This window comes from Hyla sarda, chromosome 1, assembly GCF_029499605.1.
Source record: "Hyla sarda isolate aHylSar1 chromosome 1, aHylSar1.hap1, whole genome shotgun sequence".
Taxonomy (NCBI): Eukaryota; Metazoa; Chordata; class Amphibia; order Anura; family Hylidae; genus Hyla; species Hyla sarda.
In genome coordinates, this window is record NC_079189.1 from 180460935 (window position 1) to 180487648 (window position 26714).

General features: G+C 42.7%; 1 protein-coding gene across 2 annotated transcripts in view; it reads left to right on the forward strand.

The window, feature by feature from the left end:
• The window catches only part of AP1AR (adaptor related protein complex 1 associated regulatory protein), a 75682-nt gene that overhangs the window by 4769 nt on the left and 44199 nt on the right, over window positions 1-26714 (forward strand). For both annotated transcript variants that reach the window (XM_056564790.1, XM_056564779.1), the window contains exon 2: window positions 23402-23450. In XM_056564790.1, the coding sequence (XP_056420765.1) occupies window positions 23402-23450 (49 nt within the window). The remainder of the gene's footprint in view (window positions 1-23401; window positions 23451-26714) is intronic.

Here is a 26714-nt window from a genome sequence, read left to right on the forward strand (position 1 = left end):
GAGAACTAATCATGTATGACCCGCGGGCTCTGCCCCGCTTTTCCTCCCCCAACCCCCCACCGCAGCCGCTTCTGAAGTTCTGTAGCACCCGCTGGCTTTCATCGCTTGCAGGGGGAGGTGACAGCTTCCGTTCTCAGCCCGCGGCTCACAACGCATTCATTTTCAGCGCCGCGGCTCACAGAAGGAAAAAGATCACCACCTGCTGGTAACAAGATTAGTCCCACAATGTGGGGACAGCGCTGCGGCTGATAATTCATTCATTCGAGGGGCCCGACCGGTATTGCGGTATAGGGAAAAATTCATACCGTACAGAAAAACACTGGTATTCGGTATGAACCGGTATATTGCCCAGTACTACCCTGGAGTACCCCTTTTTAAGGCTACTTTCACACTGCCGTTAGTGCTCGGTAGTGTGACGGCCGTTAGAAGATAGAGGGAGAAAAATTTGTGCTTGCCCCGGTATTTTACTCCGGCTAACTTCTGGCTGAATAACGGACGTCAGAGAATCCCATTCAAGTGAATGGGATCCTCTGTGCCCGTTATGCCTCCCGTTAGGCTCCGTTAGATTAACAGACATTAATGGCTTTGAAAGGGGGGGAAAAAAGAGCCCTTAACTTCTGTTTGTAACGCAGCCTCTAACATAGTGTGAAAGTAGCCTAACAGCATTCCTAACTCGCAGCATGCTTCCCGGACGCCATGACAGCACCACCTGAGAGAGGGACTCCACCCCTGGGGACAGGAAACCTGAGGATAAAAAGGAATTGCTGTAGAGATGGCGGAATCTGATGAGGATTCCTCTTCAGTTGAGGACACTACTTCAGGGAGGCCTTTCTTTCAGTCAGAAGACACTGATAATTAAAATCGTACGATTAGCCATTAATGTTGAGGATCCTGGGGGAAGAAAAATCAATTCATGACATTATTCTTGATGGATTAGAGCATTTCTGGGTTAGGCTGGGTTCACACTACGTTTTTGCCATACTGTTTTCAATCCGTTTTTCTAAAGAAAACCGTATGGCAAAAAAACGGATGGAACAGTATGGAAAAAAATAAACTGTACGCGTTTTTAAACAGTATACTGTTTTTAAAAGTGCATACAGTTCCGTCAGTTTTTATAGAAAAAAAACCCATACGTTTTTGAAAATTTTGTCCATTTTTAATGGGAGGGGTCTTGGGTGGGGACTTTAGGATTCAAATGCGCATGTGCAAAGTAAAAACGTATACGTTTTTCCCGTATGGAACTGTATACATGTGCGTTTCCCATTGATGTCCATGTTAAAAAAACGTATGCGGTTGCAGTACGGTTTTTAAACCGGAGACAAAATTGTGGTCAACCACTGTTTTTACTCCGGTTTAAAAACCGTACTGCAACCGCATACGTTTTTTTTAACATGGACGTCAATGGGAAACGCACATGTATACGGTTCCATATGGGAAAACGTATACGTTTTTACTTTGCACATGCGCATTTGAATCCTAAAGTCCCCACCCAAGACCCCTCCCATTAAAAATGGACAAAATTTTCTAAAACGTATGGGGTTTTTTTTCTACAAAAACTGACGGAACTGTATGCACTTTTAAAAACAGTATACTGTTTAAAAACCCATACGGTTTACTTTTTCCCATACTGTTCCATCCGTTTTTTCCCCCTATACGGTTTTTGATAGAAAACGTATGCGGGAACCGTAGTTGAAAAACGTAGTGTGAACCCAATCAAAAAGGAATGTGAATATCCTGAAAATAAGGCCTTCCTCCCCAGAGCTTTAAAAAGAAAATATCCATGTGACAATACGGAGTTAACTGAATGGGGAAAGGTGCCTAAAATAGATGTAGCAATTTCCAAAGTCTCCAGGAAAGGTGCCCTTCCTATAGAGGACTTGGGGGTTCTCCGTGACCCTATGGACAAAAATCGGAGACCTTTTTGTGTAGAACTTGGGAAGCTGCCACTGCCTCCTTTAAGCCTAATGTGGCGGCTTCCTGGGTTCCCAGGTCTTTGATTCTTTGGGTGATCAACTATCTTCAGACATTCCGAATCAGGTCCCTCATGAAGAATTATTAAAGGAGATGTCCGGCGCAGACTTTTTCTATTCCGTCCTGCCTGGGCGGCAAAAAAAGACAAAACAAACATTCACTTACCTCCATATGTTCCCCTGGAGCTCCGCACAGGGGTGTGGAAATTTTATAAAAAACTACTTGTCCACGGGACTAAAATGGAGCAAAATCTACTTGTCCCTCATGACGATCCACTTGTTCGGGCCAATTTTCGCTTTTACGCACTAATTTTTTCCTCCTCGCCCTATAACAGCCATAACTACCTACTATAATGATACCTTTTAATTTTTCAATAACATATTCTCTGAACTAAAAATAAATAAATATACATATATATATTTAGGGAAGTGATATTGAAATATTAAAAGATAATTTTGCAGATTTGGTGGTTTTCTTTACTGCGGCATTTACCTTGTGGTTGAGGTAACATGTTAGTTTTATACTTTAGGCGCCTGATTACAGCAATACCAGATTTGTATCATTTACGTCATGTTTTACTAATTCTGGCCTTTTTCTAATTTTTTTAATTACCATTTTTTAACCCCTGTAGCTTTATTTTTTTTCCACATACCAGGCTGTATGAGGGCTAATTTTTTGCGCCATAACCTGTTTTTTGTATGGGTACCATTTTGGTATTGATCTGACTTTTAAATCGCTTTTTAACTTTTTTTTCTGGGATATTATAAAAATTGCAATTCTGTGGTTTGGTATTTTTTTTACATTTACCGTACAGGATACATAATGTTATATTTTAATAGGTTGTACAATTACACAGGAGGCGATACCGAATATGTTTATTTTTATTATGTTTACGTGTTTTTATATAGGAAAAAGGGGTGATTTGAACTTTTAACATGGAAGGGGTTAAAGGAGAACTACGGGATTGAACATTTTATCCCCTATCCTAAGGATAGGGGATAAGTTTCAGATCGCGGGGGTCCGACCGCTGGGGCCCCCCACGATCTCCCAGACGGGGCCCCGGCTCTCTGCATAGAGAGCGCATGTCAACCACCGCACAAGGCGGCGGCTGACACGCTCCCTCCATTTACTGCTATGGGAGAGCCGAAGCGTTGCCTTCGGCAATTTCCGGCTCTCCCATAGCAGTGTATGGAGGGGGCGTGCCGGCGCTGCTTCGTGCGGTGGTCAACACGCCCTCTCTATCTAACCAGAGAGCCGGGGCCCCGTACGGGAGATCGCAGGGGGCACCAGCGGTCGGACCCCCCCCTCCCCCGCGATCTGAAACTTATCCTCTATCCTTAAGATAGGGGATACATTTTTCAATCCCGTAGTTCTCCTTTAATGCAGCGGTCTTCAATCTGTGGCCCTCCAGATGTTGCAAAACTACAACTCCCAGCATGCTCGAACAGCCAACGGCTGTCCTGGCATGCTGGGAAGTGTAGTTTTGTAACATCTGGAGGGTCACAGTTTGAAGACCACTGGGTTAATGTGTGTCTTTCAAACTTTTATTAAAACTTTTTTTTTTTTTAACACTTTATTACACTTATATGAGGAATCATTAGATTCCTCATACAAATTAATAGAGTTCTATTGAACTCTATTAATCTGTGTGCTCTGTGATTCATTGATAGAGCCTAGTCCAGCCAGGATCTGTCAATGACAGAGCGAGACAGCAGGGAACAGAGGTAAGCCCTCCGGCTACCTCTATAGTGGATCTCCCCCCGCGATCGCGCTGCGGGGGGGGGGGGGGGGGGGGCGATCCACCCCACTAGCCCACCAGGGAGCATTCACATCTCCCTTTAGACGCCGCTGTCAACTTTGACAGCGGCGATCTAAAGGGTTAACAGCCAGCCGTGGCGATCGCTGCATGCTGGCTATTAGCGGCGGCCCCCGGCTACTGAGAACAGCCGGGGGCTGCAGAGTATGGAGCGGGCAGGAATCCGGAGCCCGCTCCATACACAATGCAGAGCACTGCATGCATCTCCCCTTGCAGACGTGCCTCCTCAGCTCTCCGAATCTACAGCTGGGGGGAGTGAAGGCAGAGGACGCAGGTCTGCACGGGGAGCAAGAAGCCACGCTCCCTCATCTCCCCCCGCAGATCTGCAGAGCAGGGGAGAGAAGACAAATGCTCTGCTTCGGAGGACACAGCCGGGGGCTGCAGAGTATGGAGCGGGCAGGAGTCGGCAGCCCGCTCCATACAGTCTGCAGAGTGCTGCCGCGCTTGTCAGGTCCGGCCCTGCTTGCCCGAACAAATTCACCTGCCCGGTGCCCAAAACTGCTTGTCCCGGGCGTCGGGCGATAGGAATTCCACATCCTTGTCCGCAACAGCTGATCGGTCAGTCGACCGGGCTGTCTGCTTCCTGCTTCCTTTAGTCCGGTACGTCACACAGCGCTTCAGCCTATCATCAGATGCTCTTAGGTTATCAGCCAGAACTGCAGCACTTTCTAACACTGCCCACAGCGCATTATGGCTAAATACCTGGCCTGGTGACATCACTTCAAAGAACAAACTTTGTTCTCTTCCTTGTGAGGGAAAATTACTGTTTGGGCCAGTATTGGCAGATATTTTAGAAAAAGCTGAGGACAGGAAGAAAAATTATTATTTTTCCCCCAACAGAATCTAGGGGGCAGGGGTGTAGATATGAAGATACTCCAAGGTGGTGGTTTTCCCAAAAATCCAAAGGGTATCTCTTTAACCAGGGCTCCACAAATTCCAAAAAATCTAGTCAGCAATGACAGTCTGGAGCGAGTCGGGGGCAGACTGAGACAAAGTGGGAAAAATTTCAAACAATTCTTGGGTTTTAAGCACCCTAAAAGAGGGTCTCTGTCTGGAGTTTCTCAGTCTCCCTCTGCCACTCGCCTAAGGGTGACATCAAGTCACTTGGGACCCACGGGGTTAATAACACTTCAAAAAGAAATTCTGTCCCTGTCAGAAAAGCAGGTCCTTGTCCCAGTACCTCAGGAAGAAGCAGGGTTGGGTTTTTATTCTACTCTCTTTTTGGGAAAAAAAACCCGACAATACTTACCGTACCATTATAAATCTAAAGCCTCTAAACTAGTATCTCGTCTACGGAAAGGTCAAAATGGAGACAGTAAAGTCAACAGTGAACCTGTATCTACACATCCCAATATATCCAGATTACCAGAAGAATTTACGCATAGCAATAAAATTAGAAACAGGACTGACTCGCCTACAGTTCAGGGCCTTGCCGTTTGGAATAGCCGTAGCCCCCAGTGTGTTCACTAAAATAATATCCGAGATGACAGCACACATCCGAGAAGGTGTAGGCTTATTTGTCCCATACTTATTTGGTTGGGCAGTCAGAAAGACAAGTCACAGAATTTCTAAATCACACTATTGCCATCCTAAAAAAGTTAGGTTGGATTATAAATTGGGGAAAGTCATCCCAGAAAACCAAAAACTCTTTCTAGGTATAATCCTAGATTCTCAGCAACAAAAGTCTTTTGTTAAGGACCAGAAAATTCTAAAAATCCAAAACACAGTGAGGGAAGTATTGACTTGCCAGACCATTTCCATAAGAAAGGGGAAGTCTTTGTTGGGCCTATTTACTCCAGCTATCCAAGCGGTGCCTTGGGCTCAATTCCACTCAAGGGCTCTACAAGAAAATCTACTCAGCTGTTGGAACGGTGCAGTAGAAAGCCTAGACAAAATGTTTTCCCTGTCTCACAAAACCAAAGACTCGCTTTTCTGGTGGTTAATAGAAAGCAATCTGAGCAAAGACCTAGATTGGTTCATAGAAAGTCCAAAAATTCTCACAACAGATGCAAGCAGTTGGGGATGGGGGGCACAAACTGGAGAATTAAGTTTTCAGGGTCGCTGGGATCCTCAAGTGTCTTCACTTTCTTCAATCACAAAAAGAACTTCTGGCAGTCTACTATGCTCTTAAAAAAATGCAGAAAAGTCGCTAAATATGCTGCTTGTGTCTGAACTGCGCCAAAACATAGACAAAAAAAATGCTCTAAAAGCAACGATTAATCTCCCCCCATGTCTCCATTCTTTGTCTGCTGTGCATTTGAAAGGAGCTTTAAACACAAAAGCAGACTACCTATGTTGCCAACAATTACATCAAGGCGAGGTGAGATTAAAACCAGAAATTTTCAAACAAATATGCGGTCTTTGGGGATTGCTAGAAATAGATCTATTTGCCACAAAAAGCAAAAGACATGTGCGAAAATGTTGTTCTTTAAATCCAAAGGACAGGCCTTGGGCAGTGGATGCTCTAACTCAGCCCCTGAAATGGGAACTAGTATATATATATTCCCTCCTCTTCAGTTGCTTCCCAGAATAATCAAGAAAATAAGATTGGAGAAAACTCGAGTAATCCTGTTAGCTCCCTTTTGGCCACGCTGTGGTTTTCGGCGCTGAGAGAGCCATCACTGTCGGATCCCTGGGTTCTTCCGGAATTGCCAGACCTTCTAACCCAGGATCCAGTGTCCCATCCGCATGTGAGAAGTCTCCTGATGGCTTGGCATTTGAGAGGATGATTCTCGGGCCAAGATATTTCAGATACTGTAATAACTACTTTACAGGCCAGCAGAAAAGCAACAACTAATAAGATCTATTTCAGAGTTTGGAAGACTTTTTTGAATTTTCTTAACGAAGCTTTTTCTGCAAAATCTGTGCCGGATATTCCAAAAATCTTAGATTTTTTGCAATCTGGTCTGGATAATGGTTGGAAAGTTGCCACTTTAAAGGTTCAAGTGTCTGCTTTGGGGGCTTTATATAACACCAACATTTGTGTATCACCCCTGGCTAATAAGATATTTTAGGGCACTCAAAAGGCTTTCTATTTCTAGAGTCCCGAAAGTCCCAATGTGGGATCTTTCTTTTGTATTGAATGCATTGCTTTCAGAGCCTTTTGAACCTTTTGGATGTCATTCCTCTAAAAAAATTTAGTCCTTAAAACTGTACTTTTAGTAGCAGTGGGGAACCCTATACAAAGATTTTGGAAGATAACATTGTGTTGCTCCCCGATCCTGCCTAACTTCCTAAAGTTGTCTCCACTTTCAATGTATCAGAGGAAATTGTACTCCGTCATTTTGTTCCAATCCTTCTAATGACAGAGAAAGGTCCTTTGGCGCCTTAGATGTTAGGTGTATCCTTAAATATCTGGAAAGAACTAAGGATTTCAGAAATGTAATGCTCTATTTTTATTCAATTTGCACGGAAGGGCAAGAGATCTAGTAGTGATTCCCTGTCTAGGTGGATTAAACAGGCTATTAGTTTGGCCTATTCAGTGTCAGGTTTACCTGCCCCAGTTGATCTTAGAGCTCACTCAAGCAGCTCCTGCTGGTTAACTTTAGGACCAATTCAATTTCTGGCCTCTATAGGCAATTCTCAGATATCATTAAAGTGTATGACTTGCATCCTTGGTGAGATGAATCTGCAGTCTGGAGCCTTTTGATTATTCAGAATACTTTGATCCCTGGAGTAGATGGAAACTACTTTTCCCATATCTGAACAGAAGCCAAGGACATTTACGGGAATCAAGTGGTCAGAAGAACATTGATCTTACTATTAAAACATTGTATTGGGGAGAAAGCTTGTTTTCTTGAATATACATCAGTTTGTTTTTCTCCCAGTAATATTTTATTAATTATTTAGATCAAATCTGGAGGGACAGGCAAGCCAAGTTCTAATGGCATCAATCAGATGAATAGAACTCTAAATGTACAGAAATTCAATATATTATATACAGAATGAAAGGAGTTCAGGGGCATCGGTGCTACTGAACCACACACTGGAAGAATGTAGGTTTCTGTGGACAATTATTTGTCCAACTCTTGTTTAGTTTTCCCTTTTTATCTAAATCATGAAGCCATTTTACAGTATAGAAGTCCATCTCCTCTAGTCACTAATGGTCTTTGGTTTTCACAGGGGACGTCCTGATTCCACAGCTCAGCAGTTTTTTATGACACATAATGGCTTTCTAGAAGAATCCTGCCTATAAAGTGGAAACTAAGCAACCCTCCTATGTAGGTTTAGAGCAGTATATTGGTCTTCTCTCACAATCCCACTGGTGGCAGCCTAATAATTCACAGGAGCCAGCTAAACTGCACCTCTAATCATGCTGCTGCTATCTATTGATGTCTATGGGAGCTCACTTTTAGGATGGAAATGTATGCTAATAAAAGCTAAAGGCTAAGCTTGCAAAAAAAAACATATTGACATAATTGATATGTCCTGTGTGGACATGGGAACGATTTCCTCTAGGGACCAAAGGAGTACCACTTTGATGCTGCACAGCACTCTTGAGTCTGCTGGAACATGCCGGGCTTAGTTCACACACATTAGGGCAGATTTATGGAACTGTGTAAAAAGAAAATTATTTTTGTTGCCAATAGCAACCTATCACAGAACAGCTTTAATTCCCAATAGTGCTCCAGACAGGTTCATTAAAGGCGTTGTCTGGTAAAGATGTATTTTTTCCTATTGTCTCCAGCCTGCCTAATAAAATAACAAACTCCCCTTCCTCTCCCCCCATGTAGATTTGGTATCTGGGCGCCCTGTCTGACATTGCTTTCTTCTGAGCTGCAGAGCGTAGTGTCTACACCTGGAAAAAGCGACAGTGCTGCTTGCCAATCACTGGCTGGCGCGGGACAATACTGCGGCCAGTGATTTGTTGAGTGGCGCGGGGATGTCATGTCTGCAGCTCAGGCCAGCTCCGGGAAGTAGACCAGCCAGAGAAGGGGTGTCCTGATGCCTGAGCTACCAGTGAGTGGAGGAAGATGAGTTAAAGTGTTTATTATATTAGGCAGACTGGGGACAATAGAAAAAGAATACATTTTACCCGACAACCCCTTTAATCTGCCCAACTGTGTATTTTTAGCACAATTTACAGGCTACAGGATTAGCAACAAAATAATGCAAGGAAGTACAGTACAGTACAATGCAAATAGATAAGGATTTAGCAGAGGGGGTAAAGAAAGCTCTAAACGTTGTCAGTGAAATTTGAAGCCAAATGCACATTGAGGTCTGTATGCAACATGTGGATTTTGGTGTGCATTTTAAGTCTCATTCTACATTTTATATACGTCTCGTATTTTATAGGCTATTTGGTAAGCCAGCCGTATGACTGGTTTCTACAGAATACAGCCTTTATTTCTACATCATAGGTGATTGAGCTTTTACAGCTATCAGGACTTCATTTACCTCTCCCTTAAAGCACTGATACAAGTTAGGCCATGTTATCATGAAGCTCATTTTCATCAATATTTTAAGCCAAAACTAGGAGTGGAAGTAACATAGAGAAAGACTTTATTGTTATGGATCCACTCCGGACCAAAGTACTATGTATGAACCCAGCCTTATACATGTGGTTTTGACTCCTCATTCACATTTGCATATTACACACTCTTAATAATTCCATTTCTTTTTATTCACTGAAAAATGTTCCCAGTACATTTAAATACAAAAACATTTATTGATGTCACACAAACAATGCAGGCTCTGGGAACTAAATGATACTAAACGCCGAAAACTGCAAGCACAGAACCATATAAATGTACAAAAAACATACTTATTATGACAAAATGGTTAACACCACATTAAAAGGGCACAAGATTATAGCACACTAACGAGAAAAAATGCTGTACGATGTGTGTGTATATAGCACAAAGGCCAGACAAGTACCGTATTTGTCGTCATATAAGACGCACCAGCATATAAGACGCACCCAATTTTAAAGGATAAAAATCCAGAAAATGTAGGTTCTGAACCAAATACAATGTAAAGTATAGGACAGTGATCTTCAACCTGCGGACCTTCAGATGTTGCAAAACTACAACTTGTAGTTCTGCAACATCTGGAGGTCTGCAGGTTGAAGACCACTGGTATAGGAGGTAGTATTCACGTGTCCCCGCCGCTCCAGACCAGTCACCGCTCGTCACCACTGCCCTGGATGTCGCCCGAGCCCCCAGGGTGTCCCGGTCACTCCGGAACGTCTCTGCTGCCCGGTATCCTCGCTCTCTGTTGTTGCCATCACGTTGCTCCTATTGGATGATGGGATGGCGTGCGCGACGACGTGATGCCGACGAAGGAGAGCGCCGGCCATGCAGGGGATCCCGGCATGGAGCAGACACCGAGGAGGCAGGTAAGGTCCTTCCCGGGGTCCTGTAAGCTGTTCGTGACGCCACGATTTCACCGCGGCGGTCCCGAACAGCCCGACTGAGCAGCGGGGTTAGTGTCACTTTCGCTTCAGATGCGGCGGTCAGCAGCCGGGTTAGTGTCACTTTCGCTTCAGATGCGGCGGTCAGCAGCCGGGTTAGTGTCACTTTCGCTTCAGACGCGGCGGTCAGCAGCCGGGTTAGTGTCACTTTCGCTTCAGACGCGGCGGTCAGCAGCCGGGTTAGTGTCACTTTCGGTTCAGAAGCGGCGGCCGCCGCGTCTGAAGGGTTAATACAGGGCATCACCGTGATCGGTGATGTCCTGTATTAGCCGCGGGTCCTGGCCATTGAAGGCCACAGGGACCGCTGCGATAGGACAGGGTTTTAATGTGTATTTGCCGTATATGACGCACCAACTTTTCCCCCCCAGTTTTGGGGAAGAAAAAGTGCGTCTTATACGGCGAAAAATACGGTACAACAATAATTTATATTCTGGTTACATATAATAAATATGTTTGCAATAGAGAGCAACCTAAATATGAAATAAACACTGAGGTAAAAAAAAAAAGCTGAACATGTACCTTCCAGACTAATGCAGACTATGGTTTTTTTGTTTTCTTTCAGATATTTAGGTTGTTATGTAACCTGAATTTAGAGTATTTTTCTAAGTTCTTTACTTTGGAGTACTTGTGTATGATATGCATCACCAAAGATAGCCAAGTACTCCAAAGTAAAAAAAATATTACAAAAATACCCTAAATTAGGTTACATATAGTAAATATGTTCACAATTAAGAACAACCTAAATATCCAAAAGGGAACATAAATACCATAAAGACTGGTCTCTGCTCCACAGTCTGGATGGTACATAATCTGCTTTTTCTTTGTTTTTTTCTACCTCAGTGTAATATATATATACACACATACATATATATATATATATATATATATATATATATATATATATATATATATATATTAATTAGGTTGCTCTTTATTGTGAACATATTTATTATATATAACCAGAATGCAAGTTATTTTTGCACTGGTCTGTCTTTTCTGTTACATATCCTACACATCATACTGGATTTTCTTTGTTTCCTTTTCTCGTGCTCTTTGAAAGCATTACTATCAGTATATAAAAAATTTGGCATGCCTTAGGGACGTTTCAAAAGTTTTAATCAGTTCCTTGAAGTCCTCCGTAGCCAGACGATTGCAGTGGTGGCATAGACTGATATATTTGGTCATTATAGTTAGTGTGTTGCTTGGTGCTTAAATAGTACAAGTCAGAAATAATGTGGTAAATACAAGAAAAAATAAAATAGTAAAAATTTCTGATGCAAGAGCGACATGTATTTTCTTATTGAACATGAGCTATCCCATAGATATTGATAAGCTCTTAGACTAGTGTTTTCCAGACAGTGTGTCTCCAGCTGTTGAAAAACTACAATTCCGTCATGCTTGGACAGCTGTTTGCTGTCCAGGCTTGCTGGGAATTGTAGTTTTGCAACAGCTGAAGGCACGCTGTTTGGAAAACGCTGTCTTAGACAGTTGTATATAAATGTCTTCTTTATGCTCAATGGTGTCTTAGTTACGCCTGTTAAATTGATGAATAAACATGAGTTTACATCCCTTTTTGTACTCTTGGCACTTTTGCATGTAGCAGTAAATTGTGGTTTGTATGGCTGGCTACTGCTGGTTCTATTAGGGTAGGTCTATACAGATCTGCAGCACTTCCACAGTATACTAAGGGTTTAACAACACACATTGATGTGCTTTGGATGATAGAATCCCCACTTCAAGTCCATTTCACTGAAGAAAATGTCCTTAGGGCTCATTCACACGAGCGTATTTCCTTTCAAACTCGCAGCATGTTTCCCGCTGTGAGTTTGAAGGGGGGCTCTTTGCCGACTGTCTTTGGGGAATTGAAGTCAATAGGGTCTGCGTTGGATTTTTAACACCGAAAATCTACAGCTGAGAATCTACTGCAGGCAGCCCGTGGAGAGCCCGCTCCCTTTCAAACTTGCAGCGGTAATATGGTAATATGCTCGTGTGAACGGTGCTATGTTCACACGGTGGAATTTGAGTAAAATTCTGCTCGGTAATTCCACAGCAGCAGAGTGCCATTGATTTCAATGGGATTCTGCTGCACTGTGCACACTGCGGAATTTCCACGGCAGATGTGTCTTCTGCCACAGGAATCCTGACTCTGGAATTTGCAGAAAAAAATAAAAATAAACAGACATGTCTATTCTTTCTGTGGATTCTCCTCGGAAATGCACTGCTGTCTTTGAGACGGCACATTTCCAAGCCGTACCTTCGCCCGCCTAACGCGAAATGTCCACCTATGTTTTCCAGGCGGACATTCTGGAATTTTTTCAGCCATGTGAACATGGCCTTATGATGTAGATATGGTTTGAGGAGTAAATCCACAATAGATTTTGACATAATGACCAACCAATCACAGCTCAGCTTTAACTTCACCAGAGCTTGTTAACGGAGAAATGCGGCGCTAAACTTTTAACTTTCCCTGTGCCCGGGCTGCAAAAACTAAAAAAATAAACTTTTACTTACCCTCCTACGTTTCCCCATTGCGCCGGTATCTGCATTCCGTTCCTCCGGCGCTGCTAGGCTCCCTGCTTCTTAGGCACAAAACGTCATACGTCAGCGTATCGCCGGCCACATCGATGTCCTGCCCCTGCTCCTACATGACAGTGCGCTCAGCCTATCACTGGCTGAGGCAGGACATCACTGTGGCCGGCGATACGCTGACCACAGTGTGATGTTCTGAGTCTAAGGGAGCCGAGCCGCGCCGGATGAATGGGACACTGATACCGGCGCAATGGGGGAACATAGGAAGGTGAGTTAGTTTTTAGTTTTTGCAGCTTGGGCACAGGGAAAGTTAAAGGGGAACTCTGGAAAATTTTAAATCAACTGTGGCTTGAAAGTTAAACAGATTTGTAAATTACTTCTATTTAAAAATCTTAACCCTTCCAGTACTTATCAGCTGCTGTATACTACAGATATACTACAGAGAAATTTGTGAAGTTTTTTCCAGTCTGACCACAGTGCTCTCTGCTGACACCTCTGTCCCTGTCAGGAACTGTCCAGAGCAGGAGAGGTTTTCTATGGGGATTTGCTTCTAATTTGGACAGTTCCTGACACTGACAGAGGTGTCAGCAGAAAGCAGTGTGGTCAGACTGGAAAGGACTTCATAAATTTCTCTGTAGTATAGCTGTAGTATACAGCAGCTCATAAGTACTGGAAGGGTTAAGATTTTTAATAGAAGTAATTTACAAATCTGTTCAACCTACTGGCACCAGTTGATTTGAAAAATTGTTTGAGTTCCCCTTTAAAAGTTTAGCGCCGCATTTCTCCTTTAAGATAGGAAAGCTGAGCTGTGATTGGTTGTTGCAGTCAAAATATCTCCAGTTTTCTCACGCATTTTGATAAATTACAGCCAATGAGTATTTATTTATTTTTATACCAAACATTATTTGGTATTGGAGAAATCTTTACAGCCTTTTATATTCTAGTCAGTCTCAGCTGCTCCAAGGTTACCTCCTTCCACATATCATCCCTGTTTCCTCACCAGAAGTAACCCCAGTGTATGTCTGTATGGTCTGTAGGCACAGTCACGCGTTTCATACTAAACTTTACTGAGCCAAGGACGTGTGCATCAGCGTGCAGCCTGAAAATCATGAAATATTCATGTGACGTCTTTATTAATTGATGCGCTTCCTTTTCCACATTCTGTAACCCTGTGATATTTCATTCATTCGTTTTGGTTTACAAAAGGCTTGTAACCGGATGGAACGTTTATTGAATACTGTGTTTGTGTTATGTGGATTATACCTTCTGGTTAAAAATGTGTAAAACTCCGAAACCTTCCCTTTTGTATCACCTGTTCAGTGAGATCTTACTTTAAATTACAATGGGGATCTGGGGTCAGGCACACTTCTTGACTGCCTATTTATACCTTTATCTTTTAGTAATGACTTCTTGGAGACACAATAGTTGAAATAAGCTGCAGATTCTTAGCTAGAACAGTTTTGATTTATTACCTACTAGGCTGCCATTCTATTTTTAAATATGTTATTGGTGCCGATGCTGAATGATCTTTTTTCTGCTGAATGCTTGCTGTAAATTATGCTTTACTACATTCACCCAGGCAGAGATGCCCCCAGCCCCCACAATTCTCAGAAATCTTCTATCTGGCAGGCCCCTTTTATTTTATTTTTTATTTAAAGACAATTTTCTTAATTTTCACAAGAAATATTAACAAAAAAGAAGATATGAAATAGAAAATACAAGCTTGACAGCAGATATAAGGGAGATATCCTGCATATACAAATCGGCTTACTACCAATAAAGAAAGTGGACTATTTTACATCTGCCACACAGTTGTCATCCGCAGGTCATAGATGTGGTAATGATGGCGGCGCAAGCATCGCGTGAAAACAGTCTGTCTTTTAGTCCATTAGTAAGACTCGTCCAAGAATGGCTGTCTAGCATAATAGTAATAAACAATTGAGTCAGATAAAGACTAAACCATGTGGGCCCTGAGGGCCATTATGTTAATATAATCTGATATAAACAACACATAAACATTACAGACATACAGGGGAAAACGGATGGACAGACAAGCAAGCAGCCAACGTCCAGTGTAGGAGTGTTCTTCAAATAACCTCAGTGGCTGGCCCCTTGTTTTATTGCTGCGATCGGGTCTCTTGTTTACATAAGCACTTTTTCTTTAGCACTTTTCATAGACTCTCGCAGCCATGCTCATGAATATTCCTATCTCACTGATCAGATGTTAATCTGTCAATTACCAATTTTTGTGAACTCCTTTATTTCTATGGACATTCTATAAATCCGTACATCAGTCTTGTCACTCTCCCAAAGGTAAAGAGCAGACACGAAGCCTTTTATTTCCAGCAATCAGTGGGATTCCTAACAGTGGCGTAACTATATGGGTTGCAGTTGTGACCGATCTCTGTCGTCCAAGGGCCCCCTACCAAGTAAGGCACATAACTAGCAGGGATTACCTTCAGCCGATTCAAGGAACTGATGAAAGGTTCCCCCCGATCCCGAGACTCTGTTGTATGAGTGTCTTTAAAGGAGTAGTCCGGTGCACACTTTTTTCATGTTATCCCGTCCGGGATGCAAAATAAACGAAAACACACTTTATCTTACCTGCCAACGAGCCCCCGGAGCTCCGGTACAGGTGTTCGGTCCCCGGGCTGTATTCTTCTTACTTCCTGTTAGCCCGGCACGTCACACGGAGCTTCAGCCTATCACTGGCCGCAGCGATGTTCCGCCTCGGCCGGTGATAGGCTGAAGCTCTGTGTGACGTGCCGGGCTAACCGGAAGTAAGAAGAATACAGCCCGGGGACCGAACACCTGTACCGGAGCTCTGGGGGCTCGTTGGCAGGTAAGATAAAGTGCGTTTTCTTTTATTTTGCAGCCCGGACGGGATAACATGAAAAAAGTGTGCACCGGACTACTCCTTTAAGATGTCGATACTGTAGAATTAGTGAGCACTGGCAGGATCAAGAAACCCTAGGCTCCCCCCTCCCAGTCAGTGGTTTCTCTATGATCTTTCTTCATTAGAAGAGGCCAGAACAGCATGGGTCCTAGGGCAGTTAAAGCGTACCTGTCATAGTGCAAAAAAAAAGAAAAAATATGTTACTCAGGACCCAATCCTGATCATGTGCATATAATTTTTATGTGTCTCGGACCTATATATCCGGAGATATAAACATTTATCTGCTGGTCAGTTGCTTTTTCATTGTGCAGGCTGGAGGGGGCGTGTCAGTCTGTCTCCCTCACAGGAGCAAGCCTGGGCAGTCAGCCAATCAGTACTCTCTATTCTGTAACCCTTTCCTCTCTGGTTTTATGCTGTGTCATGTGTCAGAGGAAGATACTTGGAGCTTGCCTGCAGTAATCAGAAGACAATATGGAGAATTCATAACAGGATAAAATGTATAAATATAAGAATAGATCTTTATAAAATTAGTGCAAGGATTTTTAAGGTAAAAGTACAGAATTTTTATGAATACATGTTCTATCTGTTTTATCTTCTCCTAGTAAAGCTGGATGCTAACCAGCATAGCTGTCACTGTGTGTCATTCATCTTTCACAGACTCCTTAATGTCTGATCAACTTCTTTGTCATTCAGGAGTCCGAGAAAGCTTTGACTATTTCAGCATGCTGGGAGTTGTAGTCTAGTAACAACTGAAGCTGCAATGTTTGTAATAACTGTGTTAGAGCAGTGTTGCCTCCAGCTTTTGTAAAACTACAGATCCTAGTATGTCCACACATCCTTTATCTGTAGTTTTGCATACACTCAATAGAAATCTCCTATACTGGATACCGGTATGCTTTACGGCCGGTATCCAGTATGCTGTGAAATCTAGACTAGTCTGTCTGGCTAAAAGACAGACGACCACTAGTGGCGGCTATTTTGAGCCTGAATTTCAGGAGAAAATTAATAAAAAAAATTTAACCCCTTCAGGACGGAGCCCATTTTGGCCTTAAGGAACGGAGCGTTTTTTGCACATCTGACCACTGTCACTTTAAACATTAATAACTCTGGAATGCTTTTAGTTATCATTCTGATTCCGAGATTGTTTTTTCGTGACATATTCTACTTTAACATATTGGTAAATTTTTGTCGATACTTGCATCCTTTCTTGGTGAAAAATCCGTAAATTTGATGAAAAATTTGAAAATTTTGCATTTTTCTAACTTTGAAGCTTTCTGCTTGTAAGGAAAATGGATATTACGAATACATTTTTTTTTGGTTCACATATACAATATGTCTACTTTATGTTTACATCATAAAATTGACGTGTTTTTACTTTTGGAAGACATCAGAGGGCTTCAAAGGTCAGCAGCAATTTTTCGATTTTTCACAAAATTTTCAAACTCTGTATTTTTCAGGGACCAGTTCAGGTTTGAAGTGGATTTGAAGGGTCTTTATATTAGAAATACCCCATAAATGACCCCATTATAAAAACTACACCCCCAAAGTATTCAAAATGACATTCAGTCAGCTTTTTAACCCTTTAGGTGTTTCACACGAATAGCAGCAAAGTGAAGGAGAAAATTCACAATCTTCATTTTTTACACTCGCATGTTCTTGTAGACCCAATTTTTGAATTTTTACAAGGGGTAAAAGGATAACATTTTTACTTGTATTTGTAGCCCAATTTCTCTCGAGTAAGCACATACCTCATATGTCTATGTAAAGTGTTCGGCGGGCGCAGTAGAGGGCTCAGAATGGAAGGAGCGACAAGGAGATTTTGGAGAGTACGTTTTTCTGAAATGGTTTTTGGGGGGCATGTTGCATTTAGGAAGCCCTTATGGTGCCAGAACAGCAAAAAAAAACCACATGGCATACCATTTTGGAAACTAGACCCCTCGGGGAATGTAACATGGGATAAAGTGAACCTTTATACCCCACAGGTGTTTCACGACTTTTGCAAATGTAAAAAAAAAAAAAAATTTTTACCTAAAATGCTAGTTTTCCCAAAAATTAAATTTTTTTAAAAAGGGTAATAGCAGAAAATACCCCTAAAAATTTGAAGCCCAATTTCTCCCGATTCAGAAAACACCCCATATGGGGGTGAGAAGTGCTCTGCTGGCGCACTACAGGTCTCAGAAGAGAAGGAGTCACATTTGGCTTTTTGAAAGCAAATTTTGCTCTGGGGGCATGCCGCATTTAGGAAGCCCCTATGGTGCAAGGACAGCAAAAAAAAACCCACATGGCATACCATTTTGGAAACTAGACCCCTCAGGGAACGTAACAAGGGGTTAAGTGAACCTTTATACCCCACAGGTGTTTGACGACTTTTGCATATGTAAAAAAAAGAATTTTTTTTTTACCTAAAATGCTTATTTTCCCAAAAATTTTACATTTTTAAAAAGGGTAAAAGCAGAAAATACCCCCCAAAATTTGTAACACAATTTCTCCCGAGTACGACGATACCCCATATGTGGCCCTAAACTGTTGCCTTGAAATACGACAGGGCTCCAAAGTGAGAGCGCCATGCGCATTTGAGGCCTAAATTAGGGACTTGCATAGGGGTGGACATAGGGGAATTCTACGCCAGTGATTCCCAAACAGGGTGCCTCCAGCTGTTGCAAAACTCCCAGCATGCCTGGACAGTCAACGGCTGTCCGACAATACTGGGAGTTGTTGTTTTGCAACAGCTGGAGGCTCCGTTTTGGAAACAGTGGCGTACCAGACGCTTTAATTTATATTGGTGAGGGGGGCTGTGTAGGGGTATGTGTATATGTAGTGTTTTTTACTTTTTATTTTATTTTTTGTTAGTGTAGTGTAGTGTTTTTAGGGTACAGTCGCACGGGCGGGGGTTCACAGTAGTTTCTCGCTGGCAGTTTGAGCTGCGGCAGAAAATTTGCGGCAGCTCAAACTTGCAGCCAGATGCTTACTGTAATCCTCCGCCCATGTGAGTGTACCCTGTACATTCACATTGGGGGGGGGGGGGACATCAAGCTGTTGCAAAACTACAACTCCCAGCATGCACTGACAGACTGTACATGCTGAGAGTTTTAGTTTTGCAACAGCTGTAGGCACACTGGTTATGTATCACTGAGTTTGTGACCTAACTCAGTGTTTCACAACCAGTGTGCCTTCAGCTGTTGCAAAACTACAACTCTCAGCAGTCACCGACAGCCAACGGGCATGCTGGGAGTTGTAGTTATGCAACCAGCAGATGCACCACTACAACTCCCAGCATGCACTTTAGCTGTTTGTGCAAGCTGGGAGTTGTAGTTATACAACAGCTGAAGGTACACTTTTCCATAGAAAAAATGTGCCTCCAGCTGTTGCAAAACCATAAGTCCCAGCATGCCCATAAGGGAATGCTGGGAGTTGTGGTGGTCTGCCTCCTGCTGTTGCATAACTACAGCTCCCAGCATGCCCTTTTTGCATGCTGGGAGCTGTTGCTAAGCAAAAGCAGGAGGCTGTCGCTCACCTCCAACGATCCGCGCCGCATGAGGTCGGTCAGCTCGTCGTCGCCGCCGCCGCTGCTCCTGGGGCCCCGATCCCAACATTGACGCCGGGGATCGGGGTCCCCAGCACCCGGGGTGCACGTCCCGCACCCGCTCACGTCCTCCGGAAGAGGGACGGAGCGGGTGCGGGAGTGACACCCGCAGCAGGCGCCCTGATTGGTCGGCCGGTAATCCGGCCGACGAATCGGGGCGATCGTGAGGTGGCACCAGTGCCACCTCACCCCTGCATGCTCTGGCTGTTCGGGGCCATCAGAAACGGGCCCCGAACAGCCAGTAATTCCGGGTCACCAGGTCACTGGAGACCCGATTGACCCGTAATCGCCGCAGATCGCTGGACTGAATTGTCCAGAGATCTGCGGCGATCGCCGACATGGGGGGGCATAATGACCCCCCTGGGCGATATGCCGGGATGCCTGCTGAACGATTTCAGCAGGCATCCGGCTCCGGTCCCCAACCGGCTAGCGGTGGGGACAGGAATTCCCACGGGCGTATGGATACGCCCTCGGTCCTTAAGGACTCGGAATGCAGGCCGTATCCATACGCCCTATGTCCTGAAGAGGTTAACAGGTGTATATTGTGAAATTTCATATAGAGTCCTGCAATATATGAAAAGTTTTTAACAATGACAGTGCCTCTTTAAGTATTGTGAGAGGGGCATTTGCACAGTTTATTTGGAGACACAGCAGCATCATTATTCACAGCATATCGCAATACAGTGATCCTTCAACTTACAATGGCCTCAACATACAATGGTCTTTTCTGGACCATTGTTACTTGTAACCTGACTCAACATACAATGTACAGACAGTCCCGATCTGTGAAACGCGTCAATGGCTGGAAGAACTGACTAGAGATGAGCGAACTTACAGTAAATTTGATTCGTCACAAACTTCTCGGCTCGGCAGTTGATGACTTATCCTGCATAAATTAGTTCAGCCTTCAGGTGCTCCGGTGGGCTGGAAAAGGTGGATACATTCCTAGGAAAGAGTCTCCAGCCCACCGGAGCACCTGAAAGCTGAACTCATTTATGCAGGAAAAGTCATCAACTGCCGAGCCGAGAAGTTCGTGACGAATCGAATTTACTGTAAGTTCGCTCATCTCTAGAACTGACCAATCAGAATGGACATTTCACTGGTAAGACCCCTGTATTACTGAAGTGCATGCACTGACTGGCTGTCTGGTAGCGCCCCCTACAGTACAGGGAGGTACTACATGTTCAGTACTACTCTTTACCTATGTCAGGGATAGCTGGTCCAGGTAAGGGCGGCTCCATTTTACTTTTTTAGGACATTGCGTGTACTATACAGGACCCTGAAGAAGCTCCTATCCTCTACATAGACAGTGATTTACAGCTCCCAGAAGCTGCTTCTTACTTGTATGTGTAAGGATTTGCTTTATCTGTATTAGTTATCTACTTTATTTTTGTTTAATCCTCACTTTTTCCTATTTTTGGATGACATTTTGGGAGCTTCAGAACCAATTACCAGATTTCCTTGGGAGTTCTGGTTTCCACATACAATGGTCATCCTGGAACCAATTAATATTGTAACTTGAGGGACTACTGTATTGTATTTTACGGGCATAGCATGCACATAAAAGTAAAAAATTGGAGAGCGGACGATATTTACCTCCCACATCGATTATACACTCCACTCTGTATGCACTTACTTCACTGAGGGGGATCTAGTCGTCCACAATTTTCCCTAAAGCCGGTTTGCTTGACTCAAACTCACCTTAGCTTCTCAGCGTCCCACACCCAGGTTCAGAGCGGTGTCTCCATTCAGGGCATTCTCTTTCTTGCTCTCTTTCAAACACTCCATCCACAAACTACCCTTGCGTCGCTTAACGACCACGGACGTAAATGTACGATCGGGCGGATGTCCACCATTAACCCCTCAGATGCCGTGATCAGTACAGATCACGGCATCTGCGGCACTGTGCGCACATTAAAATAGATGATAGGATTGCACGCAGTGCTGCCGCGGCGATCCGATCATCTGTAATGGCGGACGGAGGTCCCCTCACCTGCCTCTGTCCATCTCCCGGCGTCTCCTGCTTTGGTCTGAGATCGAGCAGACCAGAGCAGGAGATAGCCGATAATACTGATCAAATGATTGCTATAGATAGTCCCCTATGGGAAACATATTTGGTATCGCCGCATGCGTAAATGTCCGATCTATCAAAATATAATGTTAATGATGTAAAGTTTTATATATGCAAATGTGGTATCAATAAAAAGTACAGATTACTGCGCAAAAAATGAGCCCTCATACCGCCCTATATACGAAAAAATGAAAAAGTTATAGGTAGTCAAAATAGGGCAATTTTAGATTACTGATTTTGTACAAAAAGTTTTTAGATTTTTTTTTATGCGGTACAAAAATATGAGTATCATTGTAATCGTATTGATCCACAGAATAAGGAACACCGTAAAATGTACAGTGTGAAAACGAAACCCCCCAAAATGTGCAAAATTGTGGTTTTCATAAAAATTTCCTCCCAAAATTTTTTTTGAGGGCTTTGCCGTACATTTTATGGTTTCATTTATGGTTTCATTACAAAGTACAATTGGTCACACAAAAAACAAGCCCTTATATGAGTCTGTAGATGGAAATATAGAAGTTATGGATTTTAGAAGGTGAGGAGGAAAAAACGAAAACGCAAAAATAAAATTTACCAGGTCCTTAAGGTGAAAATGGGCTTGGTCCTTAAGGGGTTAAACATGAGGACCTCCTCCTTATTGTTTTAAGGGAGGTCCGTATGTTTGAGGGAACTTTTGCCTACATTATCTTCAATTCCTGACACATTACTTAAGTGGTAAAATATAAAATGTTCTGGATTGTTAAATCATTTGTAGAAAAGTTATATAAGGAGTACATGTTTAAGAGGTTTTTCCTCATGAACGCTACCCTTTTCCAGAGTTGCTAACTCGTGGCTCCTTCTCTTAAGACGCATTCTGTCCATGTATTATATGGGCTGCCATTGTTGCCAGGTAATGTTACTACATGGCTGGTGACTTGTGTAGAGGTAATATGGGTCTATTGGCAACCTTCCCAGTGAAAATAGCTGACCAGAAATAACTGCTGGTCCATCAGATTTTCTGAATTACAGGGAACCTGTCACAGAGAATATACAGGTCTCAGGTTATAGAGCAGGAAGAGCTGAACAGACTAATGTATAGTTTTGTGGAAGAAGTTCCAAGATAACTTGTCATTTATTTCTATCAATCTCTGCCCAGTCGGCTATGTTGTCATGTGGTTAATGCTGATCAGTGACTGACAACTCTCTCTATGGCCATTGTATACAGATACCTGTCAATCACACAGAACCACTCACCTAACTATTTAGCAGAATAAGCTGAAATTTCCATGAGAAAATGACATGGTATACTGGAATTTTCCCCACAAAATATGTCAAAATACTCAGCTATACAATGGTGCTAGTAGATTAGACTGCATTTCAAGTGTGACAAGTTCAAGGAATTTTATAGTACTAGTAGGGATGTCCCGATACTGGACATTTGTAAGAGTACTGATCCTCGTGCAAATGTCCCCGATACCTAATCCAATGCCTGCCCTGTGCACACTACCTGAACTATGCAGAACACTCAGCAGCTGAGCACACATCATAGCTGGGACCTGTGGCTAATGCCGGACATTACCAATCGCAGTCATGTCAGGCATTAACCCTTTAGACACCCCAATCAAAGTTAATTGCGGCATCTAAAAGTCCTAAGATTAACTGCCGGTTAGCTCAGGGATGCTGATCGGGATCACCATGGTGAAATCGCGGTATCCCAATCAGCTGGACTGATGGCTGGAGATCCCTTCCCGTGTTCTGTGCCGTCCGATCGTTGCTCCTATACTTTAGCCAGCCATGGCAGGCAGTAGTAAAGGAGCACCGATAACATTGATCATATCAATGCTATGGCGGAGCATTGATTAGTGTATGCAAATCTACCCTATGGGGACTAAAAAAAATGTGGGTTAAAAAAAAAAAAAATCCTTACTCAGTCTTAAAAAAAAAAATGATTCTGGGACATCCCTACTGTGCAGCCACAATACTAACTGACCATACATTTCTTACTGTTGATATGAAGTGACTACAAATGCTGGGCACAAGTAGCTAAAAGTCTTTTTAAATGTATACAAATGTATATTATACATTACAAAATTGTGTACACAAATATATAATATGCATAATGTTTGTTTTTTTTTTACCTTTAGATCCAAATATTTTCGAACTTGCACCAGAGGAGAGCACTATACTATTGAGGTAAGTAGCTTCCATTCTCTTCCCTGCAATATATAGATATACTATATAGAGACATTATGTGGCACAACCATTTTTATGGATCATGACTTTTTAGTTTGCCTGAACTTCTGCTTTTCTTTGTCCCTATAGACTATATTCACTTTAGCCTTGTAGCACAGCACAATGGCTGAAAGTCATGATTTATTTTATGCGTCTAATCATACCAGATCCTGAGTAGTTCTCCTAGACACCAGGCAATCCGGGATGCAAAATTTTTCCCCTATCTTAAGTATAGGGGATAAGTGTCAGATCACGGGGACTGCTGGGGCAACATGAGTTCTCCAATATGGGGCCTCAGCTCTCCTCCTGAATATGGCGTGTTTGAACACCGCATAAAGCTGCGGCTGTCAGGCCCCCTCAATGCAGCTCTATAGGAGAGCCGATGATCGTCGAGTGCAGCCCTCTGGCTCTCCTATAGAGCTGCATTGAGGGGGTGTATCAGCTGCCACTTCATGTGGTGGTAGAACACGCCCCATTCAGGCGGAGAGCTGGGGCCCCATACAGGAGATCACGGGGCCCCAGCGGTCAGACACCCCACGATCTGACACTTATCCCCTCTCATAAGGCTAGGGAATACGTTTTTGTATCCCGGAGTGCCGCTCTAAAACCCACTGATTTTGTTACAGTGACACTTGTCAAGGAATGGGCTACATTAAGCCGCAACAAAGCAGTTGATTCTTAAAAGGATTTGCTAGCAAAAAAAAAAATGTTTATATCACTTTCTTTGCCAAAAATGCTTCCGTTTTCTGTTCTGTTGGTGCATCACATGATCTGTTCCTTTCTGGGAGTGATTTCTTATAGGGGGCTGAAAATCTTAGTCCGGTATACAGGATGTCACTGCTTATGTTCTGATATAGGGCATAAGGGGTTGTCCGAGCCATTGGACAGCAGTGAAATGTGGTAAACGGGCACTGGAAGTGGTAGGGTTTAAAAAGGTCAATGTAGCTTTTTTTTTTATTTTTTATTAAAGACTTTTTATATTTTTGTTTAATGCTTTGGACAATCACTTTAACGTTCTTTGCAAGTGTAAGGATCTGAGTGACTGACAAGAGCTAAAAACTGGCTAACATGACTTATGCCTCATTTATTTCTTAGTTTTATACATTTTTAGACACTTTTGGAACCTCAATCGAGAGTTGGTGTGACTTAGTGGAGAAGTGGGCATGGGTTTGTGAGGAAGGGACATGGCTTGTGTGTGTCTTTGTTTCAAAATATTGGCATAACATTTTGGAGTAAAGTAAGTGTGGCATCATAACAGTAATCGGTAGTTAGGTCTTACCGTATAGGGGGCAATCAGCAGAACAGACATAAATAATAAGGCCCATTAGAACTAATAATATGCCCAATGACATATTGTATGATATACTCCCAGAGTTATGGGGAGGGACATACATCATAATAATGTGTTAGAAGGGCAAGGGATATTGTTACATTAAAAAGAATACCTTATAAAGTATGATAAAAGGATAATTAAGCGAATTGCGTATGTTAAAAGTATATCACAAACGTCATATATGTGTGATATAAGATCATAAGTGTGCTAGGTGGAATAATAGTTATGTTGGTTTTATAGCATTTAGTGTTTATTTGGATGTATTGACTGTATAGCTCTACTGCAGTAAATGTTGGAGGGATTGGTTACGAATATAAGATGATGGGTGGGAAATAATGAAGCTATCTGTGTTTTTACATCCTACAACGTAACTGTTGAATAGTACGTCCGACATACTGTAATTTTCAAGGGCATTCCAGTAGGTAAATAACAAACTGGGTGGAACAGTCAATACGTGTTTTTATGGAATAGGTTTCCCCGGTGACTCTGCTGGTGACTGAATTTACTCCATTTGTTATGTTGGAACAACAATTACAGGAAGTGTTGTTGCACTTATATATACCTGGTCGAACATTTCTGCTCATAGGTGTTAGTGAGTTGGCTTTTAATTGACTGGGGGCTAGTGTTTTTGAGGATCCTGGCTGTCCTGTAGGTAAGCATGGGTTTCTTTGGCATTTGATCCTTCAATAGAGTGTCTTGTAGGAGGACGTTCCAATGTTTGTTGAGTATCCTCCGAACAGTGTTGTGTGAGTCGGAGTATGTGGTGATAAAATTGTGATTAAAGGCAGTAGTCTTGTTGAGTTGCGTGTGGCTCAAACGGTGAAACTAACCATATGGTAGATTTATTTTTCATTTGCAAAAGTGGCAGCTATCATAGGAAAAAAGGCTCTTACAGTCCACTAGCTTGAAGTATGTTTTTGTAATGACTCTGCTACCCTCATTGGAGAGTTTGAGGTCGAGATATTCCATTGATGTTTTACAGCACTTCCCGGTTAGGGTAATATTGTAGTTGTTGAGTTTGAGGAATTTGGTAAATTCCTCAAATTCACCTGCCGTCCCATCCCATACAAACAGGAGGTCATCAATATAGCATTTATACAGTTTTGTTACTAGACCACGGATGGTTATTATAAACGTATTGTCTCTCATAGGAACCCATGTAAATATTTGCGAACGCTGGCGCAAATCCTCGTCCCCATCACGGTCCTGTGGGTTTGTAGGTATATTTTACTTTCAAATGAGAAGTAGTTGTGTTGCAAGATAAAAAAAAGCATACAGTCGCAGATAAATGTTTTTTGAGCTGTCGGTAGGGAGGGATCACCATCCAGGGCTTCTTTTACTGCCTCCAGACTCTGTTTGTGAGGGATATTGGAGTACAGCGCTGATACGTCGAGGGTGGCCCAGTGATAGTTGGGTTGCCATTCCAAATCCTTTAGTATTTCAATCAGGGAGAGAGTGTCTTTTAGAAAAAAATCCAAGATGATCACATACTTTTGTAATAATATGTCCACATATTTTGACATGTTGCATGATATGGAGTTTATCCTGACGATGATGGGTCTGTTAGTAGTGCATTTATGGACTTTAGGGAGGTGGTAAAATTTTGCTGTTTTTGGGTTGGTAATCATTATAAATTCCTTTTTCCTTCTTGTTAATGATTCCAGTGGAGTATGCATTGTTAATGAGATTGAGGCAAATTTTCTGTTATTCAGTCATGGGATCATAGGTTAGTGTTAGTGTTAGATTCTGGAGGATGACCCCTCCCTCTTTATCTGCACTTCTAATGATTAAATTTGAATTTTTAGAAAGTTTCATTTTTTGGAGAGGTTAGATCTCGTACAGACTCGGTTTAGGCTTCTGAAGTCCGCTCTGACCATGTCAAAGAATGTCTT